The sequence below is a fragment of the Erinaceus europaeus genome, chromosome 2, assembly GCF_950295315.1.
Source record: "Erinaceus europaeus chromosome 2, mEriEur2.1, whole genome shotgun sequence".
Lineage (NCBI taxonomy): Eukaryota > Metazoa > Chordata > Mammalia > Eulipotyphla > Erinaceidae > Erinaceus > Erinaceus europaeus.
Genome location: NC_080163.1, coordinates 96,318,186 through 96,338,300, shown reverse-complemented (window position 1 = coordinate 96,338,300; position 20,115 = coordinate 96,318,186). Strand labels below are relative to the sequence as shown.

At 39.7% G+C, this 20,115-nt stretch overlaps 1 protein-coding gene across 1 annotated transcript in view; it reads right to left on the bottom strand.

The window, feature by feature from the left end:
- The window catches only part of GALNTL6 (polypeptide N-acetylgalactosaminyltransferase like 6), a 1,261,228-nt gene that overhangs the window by 23,697 nt on the left and 1,217,416 nt on the right, over positions 1-20,115 (bottom strand). The window contains exons 11-12 of the mRNA XM_007523011.3: positions 14,925-15,041; positions 453-602 (exon numbers count right to left, since the gene is read on the bottom strand). Of these exons, the coding sequence (XP_007523073.1) occupies positions 453-602; positions 14,925-15,041 (267 nt within the window). The remainder of the gene's footprint in view (positions 1-452; positions 603-14,924; positions 15,042-20,115) is intronic.

The following is a 20,115-nucleotide window of genomic DNA, read 5'->3' as shown; positions in this document are numbered from 1 at the left end:
CCCAGTTCAAGCCTAGTTCAAGCCTGGTCACCCACTACTGTAAAGAAATTCTCAGTGCTGAGGAGGACATTTTAGTGCTATGGTGTCCTCTGCGTCTCTCCATATCTGAAGCTGTCATCTAAGAGGATTAAAACTCCAATAATGACAAAAGAGAAAAAGGAATAAATATAATAGACTGGTTCTTCCCATAACTGGCCAGTGTTTGACTCAAGTCCATACTTTAGTCATAATGGATGGGCATACAAATAACAAGTAAAACCTAAAACATGCTCTTTCCTACACTTTCTGCCTCTCTTGTGATCTCTGCTGCTGGCTTCCAAAGGTATGAATCAAATGTGTATACATATGTGTAGTTAAAAGCTCAAATGAAAAGCAGTGTGCTTTAAAAGAAAGCTTTGAGTTGGGGAACCTTCAGCTGAGCAGTTTGAGGATGGCCTCTGTCCTGGCCTTACCTTCCGATATCCCCAGAGCTGGTTCCCTTTCATGCCGTGACAGTCATAGAGAGTGACGGGGCTGCTGTGTGAGATCGCATCGAAGCAGAACTTTCGGGTGTGCAGTGGCTCACCGGGTCGAATATCTTCTCTCCATCCAAATGTAAAGAGCTAACAAAGCAACGACAGCAGAAAAGCTGAAGTGAGTTTCACTTGGAGGTGTTAGAAGCAGGGGAGGTACATTTTTTTTTTTATCAATGCAGAATTGTTATGTGATTTATAAGAAGGAACTGTCTTGGCATAAAAAGAGCTGGAAAAGGCATGTACTATAAAAATGTTGTAGCAGTAGCCCCGGCTACCAAAAATGTGAATTAGGAGTTTCTGGTTAGGTGCTCAATAAAAGTAAGAGGCCCTACTTGGGAAGAAAGAAGACAGAGCAGGGAAGGAGAGGAAGAAAAGAAATAGAAGAGAGAGGAATAAGGTTTTTCTCCTCCTCCTCCTCCCCCCTCCCCCCTCCCCCTCCCCTCCCTCCTCCCTCCCCCTCCCCCTCCCCCCTCTCCCTCTCCCTCTCCCTCTCCCCCTCCCCCTCCTCCTCCTCGTCCTTCTTCTTCTCCTTCTGTATTGGGAGGATTTTTAGTCAACAATAAAAAAAACAGTAGTCCGTACATGTGTAACATTTCTCAGTTTTCCATATAACAATCTAATCCCAGATAGATTCCCCTCTGTCATCATGCTCCAGGACCTGAACCCCCACCACCCCCCTATCCCAGAGTCTTTTACTTTGGTGCAATACACCAGAGGAATAAGCTTTTAAAAGAAGCTCTTTAAAAAATATATATTATTCAGAGAGAGAGAGAGAGAAAGAGAGAGAGAGCTAGACCATCACTCTAGCACATGTAATACTGGGGCTTGAACTCAGGACCCCATGCTTGGGAATCCAAGACTTACTTTACTGCATCACTTCCTGGACCACCTAAAACAGTTCTTTACATTCTTCCCTGAGATAAAATATTACTGCATCAAATGCTAAGCACTTAACATAAAGCAGGTGAGTTAACTGAAAAAAAAAAATGAACAAAATCGTAATACCAAAACAAAAATAGTATTATAGATGTGACAATACTTGTAACTTAAAAAAAATCTGATTTCAGCGAAAGCCAAGCTTGATGAAGAATAGACAGATTAATTCCTGGGTGGGTGGGCTGGAGAATTTCTGCAGGACAATATAGAAATTTTGGATACAGTTTATGAATACACTCACACACACATAAACACATACATACACACACTCCTTCCCAAACTGAAACAGGTTTCATGAAAGAGTTTTTATTTGTGCTGCATTTGTGCTGTAGATGTTAATATTATAACCATCCCTTTCCTGTCCTAATCTATTTAACTCTATCCACTCCATTCAATTATTTTCTTAAAAAATTATAGTTATAATTTACTAAATAGATGTTATTTTTATTGCCACCAGAGTTATCACTGGGGTTAGGTGCCTGCAAATCCACTATTCCTGGTGGCCATCACCCTCCTCCCTTATAATGACAGAGAGGAACGGAGAGGGGAGGGAAATAGGGAGGGAGAGAGACACCTGTAGCACTGTTCCACCACTTGGAAGCTTCCCCAATACAGGTGGGGCAGGGGCTTGAACTTGGTTCCTTGTGCATGGTAATGTGTGTACCTTACTGGGTGTAATACTTTCTGTCTCCCTTTTATAATGTATTAAATAGATATATTTTAAAATCTAGCTAATTAATTAATTGTTTAAGAGAGCGAGAGGGAAAGGGGAGATAGAGAGGGAAAGAGGCAGACACCTGCAGCCCTGATTCACCACTCATAAAGCTTTCCCCCTGCAAGTGGGGACTAGGGACTTGACTCAAGGTACTTGTGAACTATATTATGTGGATTTAACCAAGTGTGCCACCCTGCCTGGCCCCTATTTTGTAAATCTTATAATGTATCAACTTAAAACATCAGCATGACCTCACCTATTGGAAAAGGATGTTTTCTTAGGTTGTTTGAGCTAGACAAACACAATACAGTAAGAAAAACCCTTAAGGTAATGAGAAAATAGATTAGATGAGCTCTATTATAATTTTTCCCCCAAATCACTTTATCAGGGGAAATAAAGGTTTACAAGACACATGAGTACAGTTTCTTATGTCCTTGTGCATGCACCATTCTCAACACCAAATGCAGTCTTCCTCTTCCATCATGCACTGGGTCCCCAATGTCCTTTCAACCCCTTCCCGACTCTGCACTTTAGAGTCCTTGGCTCTGCTATGACAGATCACAGTTAGATGAGAAGTTTCACCCTATATTTTCCCTTTCTTTGTTTCTCAAATTCCATCTGTGAGTGAGGTCATCTGGTATTTTTCCTCCTCCTTCTCCTCCTCCTCCTTCTACTGAAATTGTTTTCTTTACTTATTTCATGAAAGAGAGATATAGCAGAACACTGCTCAGCCCTGGTTTATAGTGGTGCTGGGTATTGAACCTGGGACTTTAGATCCTCAGGCACGATAGCGTTTGGTATAACAATCATGTTATCTCCTCAGTTCCTTTCTTTTGATTTATCTCCATTAACATGATGCCTTCAAATTCCGTCCAAGATGTAGCAAAAGAGACTTCATCATTTCTTACAGTTCATTACAGTAGTATTCTGTTATAAAAAATGTATATTCTTTTTTTCTTTTGATAAGATTATATAATTCACAGTAGGATTCAGGCATGCTTGACTACATGAAGACAAGCTGTGAAATGCAAAATAAAGAGTTGTCAAGGCTACCCCTTTTCTATAAAAGCAAATAGTGCTGAGCTGTGTATAGATAAATTCTTAGCACTCATCAGGCCCTCAGTATTTTTCAGTTTTTAGGTGTTAACAAGCAAAGACAAATTTTAGAGAATCTGGTAAAATTCCAGAGATGGATAATAAAAACATCTAAGTAGTAGGGAAACTAAAAGAAAAAAAAAGACTGAAAGAATTTGGTTAAATGGTCCACAGAAAACAAACAAAAAAAATCATCTTCATCATTCATAAAGAGATGGCTATCTGGGTGATAGTGAAGTGCCAGGAAGACAGGGCGAAAGTGATGTTTTGAATAGAAGGAAAAGGAGTTTTAGGTTAGGCCTTTGAAATAGATTTATGAACAGGAGTTACATAGTTTCTTTTCCTAGTGCCTTTCTCCTCACCAACGACCCCCTATATGATTGTGGATTGAGGCATTTTTAAATTTTGTATCTTGTGCATGGGGTTTAATTTCTCAGTGAAAAGTATATGTTCATGTAGTACTGATTTTGATCATTCCCTTCAAATTAGAATTCACAACCCCTTTGAATTTTGGAATACTATTTCCCCCCCCCCCAATATTCTTTTTACCAAAGTACTGTTAGCTCTGGCTTATAGTGGTGCCAGAAATTGAACCTGGGACCTCAGAGCCTCAGGCATGAAAATCTCTTCCAAGCTGGGTTTATCGATTGAGCTGTCAATGCCCATATCCAGCAGAGGAGAAGCAATCAGAGAAGCCAGAACTTCCACCTTCTGCACTCAGTAAAGAATTTTAGTCCATACTCCTAGTGGGGTAAACATTAGGGTAAAATGACTAGAGGACCTTGAATTCCAATTCCATCAGGACCTAGAGATGTGGGGACATTGTGAGGAGCCTCACAAAGCACCCTGCATTTTTCTGCCTCCAGGAGCCTGGCATTCTTTAAAACATTAAGCCAGCTCCCCCTGCTCCACCCTGCATTCCTGATACTATGGCCTACCTACATAATCATTGTTTTGCCTGAAAGATCCCCACCCATTCCATTCCTTTGATCTATCTTCTTTCTACCATTAAGACCCACCCTGCCTACAGGGTATTATTAATCCTACCAGTTAAAACCCTCACAACAGTTGCTAAGGAAGTTCCTACCTTTCCAGGCCTTTTGCCTTTCGCCACCCCTTTCCCAGCCATTTCTGTTTCCGACTTGCCACTTCTGGGTCTGCCCTTTAAAAGCCTTTGCTCTCTGATCAGTAAAGATTTGCATTGCCTTGCTGCCATGAGTTTGGTTCCTGAGTCATCTCCCTCGAGTCACTGAGTGAGTAGCAGCCCAGGCTGGTTCCAGTCGCGTTTTCTCCAACCCAGAGATTACGTGCCTGGGAAGAGGCACCCCCATGCTAACCCGGCAGAAGAGAGGGTGGGGGTGGGCAGGGTGGATGAGGAGAAAGGGCACTCAGAAGTAGTAGGTGTGACTTAGAAAGGAGGAGAAGGGGGAGTCTGGCAATAGTGCAGCGGGTTAAGTGCAGGTGGCGCAAAGCCCAAGGATCTGCATAACGATTCCAGTTTGAGCCTCTGGCTCCCCACTTGCAGGGGAGTCACTTCACAAGTGGTGAAGCAGGTCTGCAGGTGTCTATCTTTCTCTCCCCCTCTCCTATCTCCATTTCTCTCTGTCCTATCCAACAACAACAATAATTACAACAATAAAACAACAAGGGCAACAAAAGGGAATAAATAAATAGATATTTTTTTAAAAAGTATATAAATATAAATAAATAGTTAGAAATAATAGTCAACCCATATCTGTGACCTTAGGAGAACTACTACAATTTCTAGTGGAGGGAATGTGGACATAGAGCTCTGGTGGTGGGAAAGGTGTGGAATTATACCCTTGTTATCTCATAATTTTGTAAATTAATATTAAATCACTAATAAAAAAGATTTCCTCTTGGGCAAAGAGCTGATAAAAGAATAAAGAATTTCAAGAGTGAATTTCAAACAAAAAGAAATGAAAAGGAAATCTGTTGCATAAATCATTGTGCTATTCCTGTTCTTTCATAATTCTCTCTTGTCTATGTCCCTTTTTAGCCTCTCTCTCTCTCTCTCTCTCTCTCTCTTACCTCCAGGGTTATCATTGGGGCTTGGTGCTGTACTAGGAATCCATAGTTCCTGGAGACTATTTTTTCCATTTTATTGGATAGGATGGAGAGAAATTGAAAGAGGATGGGAAAGATAGAGAGAAAAATAGAGACCTGCAGACCTGCTTTGCTGCTTGTGAAGCATCCCCCCCTGCAGGTAGGGAGCGGGGACTTGAACCCACATCCTTGTGTGGATCCTTGCACTTGGTATTATGTGTGCTTAACTTGGTGTACCACCACCTGACCCCTTAACCTAGCTCTTTAATATAATGCTTCTCAGGGTTCTCCCTGGGACCATATCTTTATCTGGTTGGTCTACCTTTCAGTAGTATGGTGATAACTCATGGTCAGTATTGTATCCAGTCATGTAGGATTTCCTAGCTGCATGTCTTATGAATATTTCAAAAGCAATATATTCTAAATTCAATAGATTTTCTTGAGAGCCCAACACTTTATCCACTGTACCACCTTCCAGACCACTCAATTGATTTTCTTCTCTCCTAGTTCTATTTTTCTGTTTTTTTTTCCTTTATCTAGTCATTTTCCAAGTCTTGCTTTTTTTTTTTTTTGTCTTTTAGCTGTTACTGAAAGTATTCCATTGTTCTCTATGTCCACTGTTTTCAACATTTCTTGTCCACACTATTTAAATGACTTCCTACTAAGTCCTTTCCTGCCTTCCTTTTCTGGTTCTTTCATCATATGTTTGAAATTCTTATTTAACCTTGTTACTATTTCACCTGAAATCTCAATATTTTCACAAAACCCGAGAGACTGAAAATCAGACTTTTTAGCTATAAAGAAAGCATCATGATTTAAATTTTGCCATTTCTCCCCTTCACCAGCTCCATCCTTTTCCTTTTAGATTGTGTCCTAGTAGCATTACACATTTGTAGTTCCCTAAATTAACAGGGCTATCTTTTTCCTCTGTAATTTTGTTTATGAGAGAAATCTTCTAGGTGAAAGGGTAATGTTCATCAATTTACATAATGACCTTTAGGCCCTTGATGTTATATGTAATATGCTATCTCAAGTGACTGATGAATGAATGACCAAATATACTATAGAAGATAAATCAGAAACTAGATTCGGGAAACAAAGGGTTTAGAATGTATTGTTTTACAAGAAAAATAAGTAAATATTCAAAAACATCATGGAACTAGAACACAAATCACTAACAAAGGATTGGTACAATTTTTTTTTTTTGTACGGCAATAACTATGTCTCAGGTAGACGGAGCTTATAGCTGGTCACTTCACAAGAATACTGAGAGGTCCAGTGTGCTTCATATACTAATCTGGAAAAGACAAATTCTTTCTCCACTTGCACTTAAACCACTGCACTACCTCCTGACCCCAAGACAAATTCATTCATTCACTCTTTCTTTCTTTCTTTCTTTCTTTCTTTCTTTCTTTCTTTCTTTCTTTCTTCTTCCTTCCTTTCTTTCTTCTTTCCTTCTTTCTTTCTTTCTCTCTTTCTTTCCTTCCCTCTTCCTTTCCTTCTAGAGTGAGTATCATTTATTATAATTCTGTGAACATTGCACTGTTTTCCCTTTAATCATACATATTCATATTTCATGTCATTAGGAACATATTGAACATGACCTATATTATTTACTTTTCCATTGTCATCAAAATTTCTTCTATTTCTTCATTATATTGAGGGACTATTGTTTATTTGGAGAATTGTTTCATTTTTAAATGATTTTTTTCTGAAACACATTGAAGGTTTAATTATATATGTATTTCTTTTATTTTCATTTGGAGGTTAATGGCTTACAGTATAATTATTGGCACATGGTATAATTTTTCATCTCACCAAGACAGGTGACTGCAAAACACTCTCACCCTCAAGTGGTAGTACAAGGTGGGATTCTTTATTGATGCTTTGAGAACAAAGGAATGTGGCTGAAAGCAATGTAGAATCTTGAAGAGAAAGGAATCCTTAAAAATGAAAAAGCATCTTTAAGAGGAGTTCCAGCTCACATATTTTTATTCCTAGTTCTTAGCCAGGAGCTTAGTTAGTGTTAGTTACTAAAAGAAACAAACAGGTGCCTCTAAAAGTTAAAGAGTACACACTTGCATCAATAAACACACACACAAAAACAAAAAAAACAGAGTCAAAGAGACAAAAAACTGTCCCTTTGTAAATATTTTGGAAATTTCAGAAAAATAGAAAATGAAAAAGGGGGTAACCACAGTACTGGCAATAAAAAACGGGTATCCATTAGCTAATATTCCTTCAGTCAGTTACCTAGAAGGAGTATTGTGGTGTGTTTGTGTGTGTGTGTGTGTGTGTTTAATTAGGTTAATTATCCCATTGCTTTCTTCAACCAGCTTTATAGCGTAAGTGTTTCTTCTTTATATTGTATATATACTGCAAATAATTTTCTTTCCAGTGTCTGTTTAATCTTTCGTTGGGTAGATGAAACTATAATAAAATAAATGATCTTCCAGTATTTAAGATCCACTTAAAAAATAAAGCTCAGGTGTCCTTTTCTCAAGGATGCCTTCCTCTTGAACTCCTTATTCCTTCCCATCTCTGATCTTGTTTCATCACAGTTGTCCACCTACATGTCTCTGTCCTTCACTAGATGGTAAAATCTTTAACGGTGGAAGTAACATAAATTATTTTTTGTATTTTTCTAGTACACATGGTAATTTCTGACATTTAACAAAAGTCTATTTTTTTGTTTGTTTTGGGGTTTTCTTGTCTCCAGAGTTATCACTGGGGTTCAGTGGTGACACTATGAATCCACTGCTCCTGAAGGCCATTTTTCCTCTTTTTTTGTTTTGTTCCCCTTCTATTTTATTCAATAGGACAGAAAGAAATTGAGAGAGGAGGGGAAAATTGAGAGGGAGAGAAAGACACCTGCAGACCTGCTTCACTGCTCATGAAGTGTCCCAACTGCAGGTGGGGAGCAGGGTCTCTGACCCAGGTCCTTGCACATAGAACTATGTGTACTTAACTGGGTGCATCACCACCCAGCCCCCTATGGTGTCTTTTTCTCTCTGTGTCTCTCTATCTGAATGAAAAATATGGCCCTGAGCAGAAAGAAAAAAAGAGGGGGACCCCCAAGTAGGCAAGAAAAAAAATCAGTATTTTCCTGTCAAATAAATGGACACTTCTTACATTAACAAAGTATGCTTCAGATACCAGCACTCTTTACTACCTACTCCTTTTCTCCTTCTCTCTCTCTCTCTCTCCCCCTCTCCCTCTCTTCTTTTTTATAGACTTAGTAAGTCAGAGCAGAAAGGAACAGTAGTCATTACCTAGCAGTCTCTCATTTTTACAGTTGGGAAAATTTGACCTGCAAAGGTTAAATGGCTTTTATAGACACTCTTTCCTTGTTAATTTTAGTTCCATACCCTTTAATGGATGGTATATTATGTCCAAAAAATAGCAGCTTTGTAGCAAGCATGGCAAATGTGTCTTTTGGACAAATACATTCATGCATTACCACTATTATGTATGAGGGCATCTCTAGGAGATGTCCTCCTCCTTGTTTCTAGGCTTGTTTTTTATAGTGTTATAATCATTCTTAGATTTGTAGACGGCTAGCTTATAGTCGTCACCATATTTAATGATTATTATTGCCATTTTTATTGTTTTTTAAATATTTATTTATTTGTTTATCCCCTTTTGTTGGCCTTGTTGTTTTTTATTGTTGTAGTTATTACTGTTATTGATGTTGTGATTGTTAGATAGGACAGAGAGAAATGGAAAGAGGAGGGGAAGACAGAGAGGGGGGAGAGAAAGACAGACACCTGCAGACCTGCTTCACTGCCTGTGAAGCGACTGCCCTGCATGTGGGGAGCCTTATGCTGGTCCTTGAGCTTTGTACCACTTGCACTTAACCCACTGCGCTACCGCCCCACTCCCTATTTTTATTGTTGTTATTATTATTCCACTATCTAGTTATCTGCTAGATCCTGGGAGATACAAGTTCAAATTAAATCAATTATCTTATAGTTCTCAACCTTATACTACCTAATTAAAAAATCTCCAATTTCTTTCTATTGTTAATAATTTTATTTATTTGTGAGAGAGAGGAGGAAAAAGAGAACCAGAGTATCACTCTGATAAATATAATGCCAGGAACCTTATGCTTGAGAGTCCAACTCTATCCACTGCAGCACTCAGGTCATCTCTCCTATGCCTTCAGAATGTTTTCCAATGCCATTTATCTTATCCTAATGACCATGTCAAACCAATCGGGCATTAAGCCTCTCATCCATTAGTCACATTTTCCTGTGTGCAATCTTGTCAAAACAGAAATGGGCAGGTCTGATGAGATGAAAGTATTTTCGCTGTTTGCACTGGGTGATGTTATCCTGTCAGTCATTGTTTATCTCCTAAGCAAGGACTGTTCTTAACTGACAGAAGCCTTTAAGGTTTACACAGTTTTCCAGTACAATAACTTCTGACTTTTCTTTCAACCTCAGACCCCTCAGGTTTAGAGTACATTGATGTTTTAATTCCTCAAGCTTTTTCTTCTGAGTAATTCCTGCAAGTATAGATTGAGAGTGATGTGTAGCTCATATTTCTTGGTTTTGATATTAATGTGATGTGTGTGGTTATGTATCCTGTTGCCTGCGTCTGTATTGTATGATATAAATAAACTCACTAGATGTGGTATGGCAAACACAATCATTAACTGAGTCTTGCTGCCTGACTTGAGAAGATTGAAAATATTGTTCTCTCTGTGGTCAGTTCTATTTTATTTCAATGCTGCATGGTTTGCTGAAATGTGAAGGACTACATCTTCCTCCCTGCAGCCTGTACCCAGGGGGAGGAGGGAGACCATATATCCTAGAATTTGCAGTTTACCACATACACGCTGACTGGCTTCCTTCTCTGCATACCTCCACCCCGCCCGCTCTGGGAAAGGAGCATTTGCTTGCTTCCTCAGCAGGAGGGAGGATGCCTGCTGCAAATATTTCCATCTCAACCTGACACAGGCTGGCTGCCTGGCAAAAATTTGGCTATCATTGGGGTCCCCTCCTCCTCTTTGTTCCTCTCTCGAACTCATAACTGCCATTAGGAAGCAATTTCTCCAGGCATTAAAGTCTTACTAGGACCTATTCTTCTTTTTTCTTTGTTGGCCTATGAAGGAAACTGAAAACTAGCATGCAATGCTACAGGGATATCAAACAGCTAGAAGATGGTCCTGGAGAAGTGAGTCACTGGAGTTCAGCAAGAAAAGACATTTCCCCCCCCCCTTATTAATACAGATGCTTCAGTACGTGCTGTTTATAATTCCCATGTAGCTCTTTGTTCACTTATGTTTTATTTTTGCCATGATTTGAGGGTAGAGGCAGGATAATTTCATCTCAAATAAGCCCTTCCCACCTTTGTGTCCTTTGAATGCTTTTGAGTCAAAAAGAATAGCTCTGATTTATCTGTGCTGATATTCTCTTCTCATCCAGGCATTTTATTAAAAATGTCACGGGACTGGGTGGAGCACACTGGGTTAAGCACACATAGTAAGAAGTACCAAGGATCCTGGTTCCAGCCGCCGGCTCCCCGTCTGCAGGGGGGATGCTTCACAAGTGGTGAAGCAGGTCTGCAGGTGTCTATCTTTTTCTCCCCCTCTCTATTTCCCCTCCTCTCTCAATTTCTCTTTGTCCTATCCAATAACAAATAGAAAAAAATGGCCTCCAGGAGCAGTGGATTTGTAGAGCCAGCACCGAGCCTCAGCGATAACCCTGGAGGGGAAAAAAAAAAAAATCAGAGAATGAGTTCCAATTCTTTTTAAAAAAATAATTTTTAAAATTGTCTTTATTTATTTATTGGATAGAGACAGCCAGGGAAAGGGAGATAAAGAGGGAGAGAGAGAGACGCCTGCAGCACTGCCTCACCACTTGCAAAAACAGGTAAGTTGCTGGGGTTCAAACCTGGATCCTGATGCATTATAACATGTTCTCTCAACCAGGTTGCCACCACCTAGCCCGGAGTCCTAATTCTTACAAGATATTGAGTAATATATCAAATAGAGCTTGCAACTAATGACTAAGGGACAAAACAACATATAATTTTTTTTAGCCTCCATACAGTTTTCAAATAAGATTATGTAATTTTGCCTCCTGTCAACCTTCTTTACTCTCCCTGTAGCAGTTTTCAGGGTATCTAGAGATTTGACATCTTTTTAAAAGGCTCCATTAACTGCTCTTTCAGAGCTTACATAGTTGTCAGCTTGTCTAGTGCTGTCCTCTGGTGTCCATTCCTTGAATTACACATCTCAGATTTTTGCCTTGAGGGGAAAAACAATGAACCAACATTATTTGAAGTGTATGCAATATAGTTGTTTTGATTTATATTTACTTTCAGCTGTCAAATAGGATTATCAGTCAGGAAATACTTTATTATAGAACATCCCAGGGAATGGAAATATTAGATCTGATGCAGGCATTCAGCTATGTGCATACTTTTATCGACTAACTTGGTGTTTCCTGGTTGGACTGAATTAAGGTAGGAGAGAATTTATCCCAAAAGAAAAAAATTCTTCTTTATGACATGCTCATTTATCTTTTCTAAAATATTACTTTGGGCTGACAGAATAGCTCACTTGGATATTGCACTGCCATGCCCTGTGTGTGAGGTTCAGGACATCCAGATTGAGCTAGGTTCCCACTGCCTTGAAGGCAACTTCTGTGATATGGTTTCTTTCCCTCTCTCTTGTCTGATTATTTATTTCTTTTCTTTTCTTTTCTTTTCTTTTCTTTTCTTTTCTTTTCTTTTCTTTTCTTTTCTTTTCTTTCCTTTCCTTTCCTTTCCTTTCCTTTTCTTTCTTTCTTTCTTTCTCACTCTTTCTTTTCTTTGTTTCTTTCTTTCAGAGTCAGAGAAGGCAGAGAGAAAGTGAAAGAGATCACGGCATCAAAGCTTCATGCAATGTGGTGGTATCTTACTACCAGATCTCTGAAAACTATTCTTTTGTTTCCATACTGTACAGAATGGCTTCTTCTAGGTAACAGGCCAACTCCAATCCTCACATTTCTGCAATATTCTTAAAGAGAGTACGAGGCAGACCGATCACCTTTCACTGAAATTCCATTTCAGATCAGCAAATCCTGGAATCACAGATTCTTCTTCAAAACCCATTTGATATGTGGGAGATATATCTGAGTGAAAGACCTTTGGCAGTTGTGTTTTGAATTTGGCATCTGCCTTCGACCTGAGAAAGATTTCTGACTTGGTATGAGCATAAAAGAATCAGAGAAAAGATTTGTGAGAAGGCAGAAGAGGAAGTGCTTTTATTCTGCAACTACTACATGGGGAAAGAAGAACCCTGTCTGTGAGGTGGATATTATTGTCCCTATTTAGAAATGAAGAAAGTCTGACCTGGAAAGGCTTAGTAATTTCATGCGTCCCTACAGGTTAAATGGTCTGAAACCTGACTTAGCCTGACTACAGGTACAGGATCCTTCTGGAAACTATGGAGTAAGAGCACAAGGACAGGCCAGCATCTAGGAGGGGGTATGTATTGGCTCTGTGATTGGTTGAATTAATTCTGGCTGTGTGTTACACTTGGTGTAGGACTGCCTTGCTGAGTCACTTTTCCCTGCTCCATGATTTAGACAGAGGTGGTACAAAAAGGGGTTGTGGAGTACAGGAGGGGAGGGAGCTGCCAACAGGTGGAATCTCAGTGCCCCTGAATAATCCTGGGAGACTGGACAATGTGGGCCTTTACTATATAATACACAAGGCAGTCTCCTTTGACCAGTTTCATGGACAATTCTGGGACACAGAAAGCATAGGCAGGACAATGAACTTGGGACTATATCTGCTGGGGGAGAGATAAGAGTCAGATGGGGGAAGCAGATTTAACAATATTTACACACACACATGATAGAGGGTGGGGGAGAGAAGCTATAGCATCAAAGCTTCCTTCAAGGTGGTGGGGGCAAGCTCAAACATGGCTTGAGCACATGGCAAAGCAACACACAACCCAAGTGTATTGTTTCACTGACTAGGCGGATTTTTATTCTTTTGAAAAATATAGCAATATCTGTATGTATATGTCAAATCCATGTGAGGAATACAGCAATGTCTGCTATAATATCTGGTATAGCTCCTTATGTGTAATATTTCATAATTAAATATAAAAGTACACACAGGGGAAAATACAATGCTACCAGCAACCTTTTCTATTTTTCAGTTGTCACAGTGTGAGAAAAACATTCCTTATAAAGAATGCTAAGTTTCAAGTGGGTCAGGACTCACACCTCCCCATGCTTGCTATCTACACAGAGATTGGCGACCACTTTTTGAATCTGTGAAAAGAAGAAATAAGTGAGCATGGGTGTGTGTTTTTATTGTAACCCTGACTTCTGACAATCCTGGTCTAGATTTTTTTTTTTTCCCATAGCCTGGGCCTTGTGCAAGAGTTGCACTGAAATATTTTTCAATCAAAAGCAACAGGTAGGGTTGGGAGAGACTATAGTGATATTGAACTGAATTTGGATCTGAGAGATATCAGGTTTGATCCCTGGCACCACTAATAGCCAGAGCTGAACAATGCTCTAATCTAAATGAAGCACACCCCCAAAATAATAATTTTACTATATCCCGTGAAGTCCATATCAAAGTATTACTACCTCAGTGTTATGATTTATGTGTAAACAGCTACATTAAAAGGTAGATGTTCTGTATTATTTTCAGTAGAAGGGAAAAGCAGATTTTTTTGACTAAGTCATCCAATCTTAAGAGACAAGAAAGACCCTTTCCGGAGGGTGGCACCCCTGCCTCATCTGGGGTAGAGCTTGAAGGAATCATGTTAAGCGAGGTAAGCCAGAAAGAGAAGGGCAAATATGGGATGATCTCACTTATGGGCAGAACTTGAGAAATAAGAACAGAAAGGGGGAAGCACAAAGTAAAAACTTGGACTGGTTATTTGGAATTCATCAAAGCAAAGGATTCTGGGGAACGAGGACAGGGAGAGGGGTGGGAGGAGGAGGTCTTTCATGTCCTAGTGCATGATAATGGAAAAGTACCTAAGCTGGAGGAGATAGTGTTTTCCAGATACCTGTCATGGTGAGATGGAAGTTGTATCTATGTGCCAACAACCATACTATAAGCCATTAACAACAACAACAAATCCTTTCATTAAAACCGTACATTTTAATTGGAAGAAGTATACAGCTCTATACAATTATTTCCTGGTTTGTAGTTGATCAGTCTGGGAAAGGAAATGCAAGACCATGTCCTTTTCTATTAGTTAAACCCCCTTTCCCCATTTTTCTTTCTTTCTTTTTTTCTTTCTTTCTTTCTTTCTTTCTTTCTTTCTTTCTTTCTTTCTTTCTTTCTTTTTTCAGAGTACTGGTCAGCTCTGGCTTATGGTAATTTTGGGTATTCCTGGTACCTCAGGAATAAAGGCCTTTTAACATAGCCATTGTACTATATTCCAAGACTTTAAAGCACATTTTAAGATATGATTTCCAGTAATTATCACAACTTCTTTGAGAAGAAACAGAAATGGAGAAACCAAGTAAGAGTAGGAACAAGGGTAGAGTAGGCACAGATAAGGGTGTCATGCCTGCTTTCACATGCTCCATGGAGTCCCTCCATGTCTTTCTGAATCCTGGGAGCTGACATACCTGTTCATGAGACCATGTCCTTTCAGAACCATCTTTGACACAAATGTCTAGTCTCAGCTCAGTTCCGGTGGCCCCATGCTTGCTGTCTACACAGAGATTGGCTGCCACATTTCGAATCTGTAAAAAGAAGAAAGAAGTGAGCATGGGTGTGTGTGTGTGTGTGTGTGTGTGTGTGTGTGTGTGTGTGTGTGTGTGTGTGTGTGTGTGTTTTAAAAATATTTATTTATTTATTCCCTTTTGTTGTTTTATTGCTGTAGTTATTATTTTTGTTGTTGTTGATGTCATCATTGTTAGATAGGACAGAGAGAAATGGAGAGAGGAGGGGAAGACAGAGAGGGAGAGAGAAAGATAGACACCTGCAGACCTGCTTCACCACTTGTGAAGTGACTCTCCTGCAGGTGGGGAGCCAGGGGCTTGAACCAGGATCCTTATGCTGGTCCTTGCACTTGGCGCCACATGTGCTTAATCCGCTGCGCTACCGCCCGACTCCCGTGTGTGTGTGTTTTTAATGTAACCCTGACTTCTGAAAATCCTGGTCTAGATTTGTTTTTCTTCAGAGTCTAACCCTTATGCATCTGTAATTTCATAGCTTCTAGGTCACTCTTGGATTAAAATAGAGAGGGAGAGAGAAAGAGAAAGAAAAAGAAAGAGAGAGACACAGTAGTGCTAGAGCTTCTTCTGGTGCCATCACTTCTCCTGTGTGGTGGCCAAATTTGAACCTGGGTCTTGTGCATGGCAAGGCATGTGCCCTATCCAGTGAGATAATGCTCCATCCCTAGATAGTTCCATCTTTTCTTTCTCTTTCTTTCTTTCTTTCTTTCTTTCTTTCTTTCTTTCTTTTTTTCTTTCTTTTTTTTCTCTTTCTTTCTTTCTCTCTTTCTTTCTTTCTCTCTTTCTTTCTCTCTCTCTTTCTTTCTTTCTTTTTTTCTTTCATGATTTTTTTCCTGGCTACATGTTTATTGAATGAAGCCCTAAAGGTACATGCAATTTATGGAGAAAAATTGTTATGTTACATACTACATGGTTTAGTTTACATGCAAAAGGACAGAGATGATTGAAGAGCAAGATAGCAGTTGGCAGCAGCAAAATAATGTTGGAGGATGCATGAGGGAGAAGCAGAGAGTTCATGACTTCTCTGAAATGGGAGTTTTCTTTTCAGCTAGTGCCAGATTTGGAATTTGTTAGTTTCTTGATTCACTGCATTTTTGATAATTATTGCTGCAGCTGGGTGAGAACTCCAACCCGACGCTGGGGGTGAAGGAAAAGGTGTGTGGAGGAAAAGAGTGACCCACAGAGCCTTGCATGGATTTCTGTGGGAGATGGTGAGCCTGTATTTTGCTTTGCCTCCAGTGGCCTTGCTCCTGTGGATGGTTTAGCTTTCTCCTGGAATGATAAATTTAATGCCATTCAGAGTGACAACAGAAAAGGGAAAATAGTACTTCCCATTAGTGCAATCCTATACTGGAAGGTGACTCCCTCCATAAAGTCTGAACTGTGAACAGTTACAAAGTGAGAAGAAGAAAAAAAAAAAGGTTGATCATTCTTGACAACTACTACAGGAATTATGGTGTAAGAAACTGAACAGGACAAGTGACTGATGGAGCTGTGCTGTCTCTCTCTCTCTTGCTCTTGCTCTGTCTCTCTCACAAACAAATGATTAAAAGTTGAAAAAAAAAAAAAAGAAAGAGAAGAGAAGAATAGAAACTGAATAGGTAGATCTAGAAAAATGATGGACTGTGAAAAGTACCCATGGCAGAAAAAGCAACAGAAAATTTGAACATAGTGCTGTCCATCTATTTGTTTATTTATTTATTTTTCCTTTTTTGTTGTCCTTGCTGTTTTTTATTATTGTTGTAGTTATCATTGTTATTATAATTGGTGATGTCATTGTTAGATATGACAGAGAGAAATGGAGAGAGGAGGAGAAGACAGAGAGGGGAGAGAAAGACACCTGCAGACCTGTTTCACTGCCTGTGAAGTGACCCCCCCCTTGCAGGTGGGAAGCTGGAGGCTCCAACCAGGATCCTTACCGGGGTCCTTGCGCTTTATGCCATGTGCGCTTAACCCGCGGCTCTGTCCCTTTTGTTAAATCTCTTTGCTTGAAGACGACTTTCTGTTGTGAAGATTTCAATTTCTATTCACATTCACATTAGAACAGCCTTCTGTAGAAGAGTTTGATATTGTCTGTAATTTATCTTTTATACATTTTTAGATAAGCTCACTCAGCTCAATCCTTTTTTTTTTTTTTTTTTTTTTTTTTTGCAGTTCTATAGTTCTAGTTAGGTATAATCCCCTTAGGGACTATTCAAAATGGAAATGGAAACAAAAGGTGGGAGCACTCAAGTAATAATTATTTAGGGTTCTTTTGTCCCAAAAGAATAGACAAGGCTAGGAATCTCTCCAGAACAGGATGTCAGAATGGGCCTATTTCTATTGGAGTAGGACAAGATAAGAGAGAAGGTTGTTACAAACTATAAAAGGAATAAAGGCTGTTGGGTAGCTTAAAAGTAAGTTTGGTAAGATAACTTTCAGGGACTTAAGGGGAGTTAGTGTGATGGTCAGCAGTTTACTTATTCAGGGAACTCAAATTTGGCAGCATCTTCCGTATTTGGATCTTGACCATGAATGAGTCTCTGTCTCCAATAACAAGAGAATGTGCAGTAAAGTAAGATTTAGGACAATAGCTCATAACTTAGTTTAACCTTACAAATCTCTCTGAGTACCCAACGAAAACTATGGATATTTTTGCAAAAACAGATGAACAAACAATTCTCAAATCTGTAAGTAGATATACACAAGTTCCCTCCCCCCCTTTTTTTCTTTTCTTTTCTTGGAAGCTCTAGACTTCAAATATGAACCTGAATTAGGGAAAAATGCTTGCTTCTTCTCTGTTGCAAACAAATTGCATCCCTTCTCTTATTTACTTTCTCTACCTCTTGACAGAGACAGAGGGAAATTGAGAAGAGGGTACTTTTCACAATCCACCCTTTTTCCTTGTTAGAGAGACACCTGCTTCACCAATCATGAAGCTTCCTTCCTGTAGCTGGAGACCAGAGACTTGAACCAGGGTCCTTGCACATGGTGATGTGTATGCTTTACTGGGCACATCACTTTCTGTTCCCTGCATCTCTTCTCTTAGTAGTGTAAGAATTCCTGAAAGATAGAGAACAAACTGGCTGGTGTCAAAGTATTTCTTATATTTCTTATTTGCTGGCTTCCTCTTCTTTCTGCTTTTCTAAAGCAAGTGCCAGGGAGGTGCTTTTCTATGAAATTTGAGGAACAAGACTATATATATGCTTTTTGTAAAATCAATTTCTGTTGGGCAAAAAGTTTCTTATCTAAGCCCTGCTCCCCCATAAGGTCAAAAGTTTCATTTTGCTATCATTGACTTGTGCCTGACACACTCTGCAAAGCTCCTATTTGATCTCCTTATCTATGTCCAGTGTGTTGGTTTTCTAAAGATGTCTGTCACCTGAGAGCTGTCTGTTGGAACTCTGAACCATGCTCTCTTTTCACTCTTGGGCTATTTAACTCCCAGACACACTGTTCTTCAAGAATAAGGATCAATGAATGCCAAAGGCATCTTCAGGATACTATCGTCCCCTCTACTTGTGTCTAGGAGGGTTGAACCACATTTAGGAAAACAGTGAAACTGTTCATTGGTTTCTGATCATTTGGCCATAGAGGGAGAAACTTGTTCTCTTGTCAGCTGGCAGGAAGTTTGGAAAAGGAGAATGTGGGTAAGGAAAGAACGTGCACAGTTGAGGGACATCAAGTGACTAATCTGCCAGATCTGCCTGTAGACACATATTCAAAGCTCTCTGAGAGCCTCATTTTGTTTCTAAGTGCTCTGAGCTCCAAAGGGCTCTGGCATGGATGGATGGTGCCATTTTCTAAGCTCATAATTTTTCTAAATTCTCACTCAGATGACATCTGTATAGACAATGGGATAAACTGCTTTGGAAGCCAAATTTCAAGTTTCAAAGGCGTAATTGTCTGCATCTGTGCAAATTTCAGCACCAAGTGGTGCCAGAGAGGAAATGCCAAGAGTTCAGTACCAGATGAGAAAGACACTTGGACACAAGATTGCTGTCAGGCCTCTCACTGGCTTATCTCTCGTTGCTTAGCATGTATTAAATTCATGTGTTCTCTCTCTCAGGATCATTGTCTATCTGATTAAGCCGGTGAAGGAAATTCCAGCAGCACTGACTCTCATCCTTATTTACTCACTTGAATAGAAATTTAAACATGTAGATAAGACAAGTTACAGGTGATTTTACATCTGTCCCTTATCCCCTCCATGATTCTGTATCTGTGGCTGGAAGTTCAGGCAGTTCACATGTATATGAGAAGCACTACAAATCACAGACAGAGCTTGCTGTATAAATAACTGAATAGCTCATTTGCATGATTTATTTCTTTCAAGTCTGACTTCCAAGTAAGTTTGGCATCATGAAAACTATGTCAAGACATCCTGAAAGACACTGAACAAGATAACAAAGTCAGATGGTGCTTGACTAGGGATGGGTGAAAAGCAAGAGAAGGGAATCATCAGATCTGACAGGATTATAGAGAGAATAATTTTCTGGGTGAGGATTAGGAAAAGATCTGGCAGAGGAAAAAAAAAAAGGATTTCTTAGCTATGCAAGAGAAGTCAGGCTTATCTTTCCATTTTTTCTTTTTCCCTCAAGCACGGAACATTTTAGAAAGGAGATACAAGAGGAGAGAGAGGAGCTGCCAAGATTTGGGCGCTGGCACAAACCCGGACTGAATGATCGCTAAACACTATCACAGCAGCGTGAGAGAAGTCTGCAGGAGCTACACTGTCCTATACTCCCACACAGTAGCAGTGGAGGCCCTCACGCTCAGTGTTTTTTAATTGAGCATATGCAGATACATCAAAGCAAAAGAAGAATTTCATGGGAGTCGGGTGGGTAGCACAGTAGGTTAAGCACACATGGTGCGAAGTGCAAGGACCGGCATAAGGATCCCAGTTCAAGCCCCTGGCTCCCCACCTGCAGGGGAGTCACTTCACAAGTGGTAAAGCAGGTCTGCAGGTGTTTATCTTTCTTTCTGTCTTCCCCTCCTCTCTCCATTTCTCTCTGCCCTATCCAACAACGACAATATCAATAACAACGACAAAAACTACAACAATAAAACAAGGGCAACAAAAGGCAATAAATAAATAAAT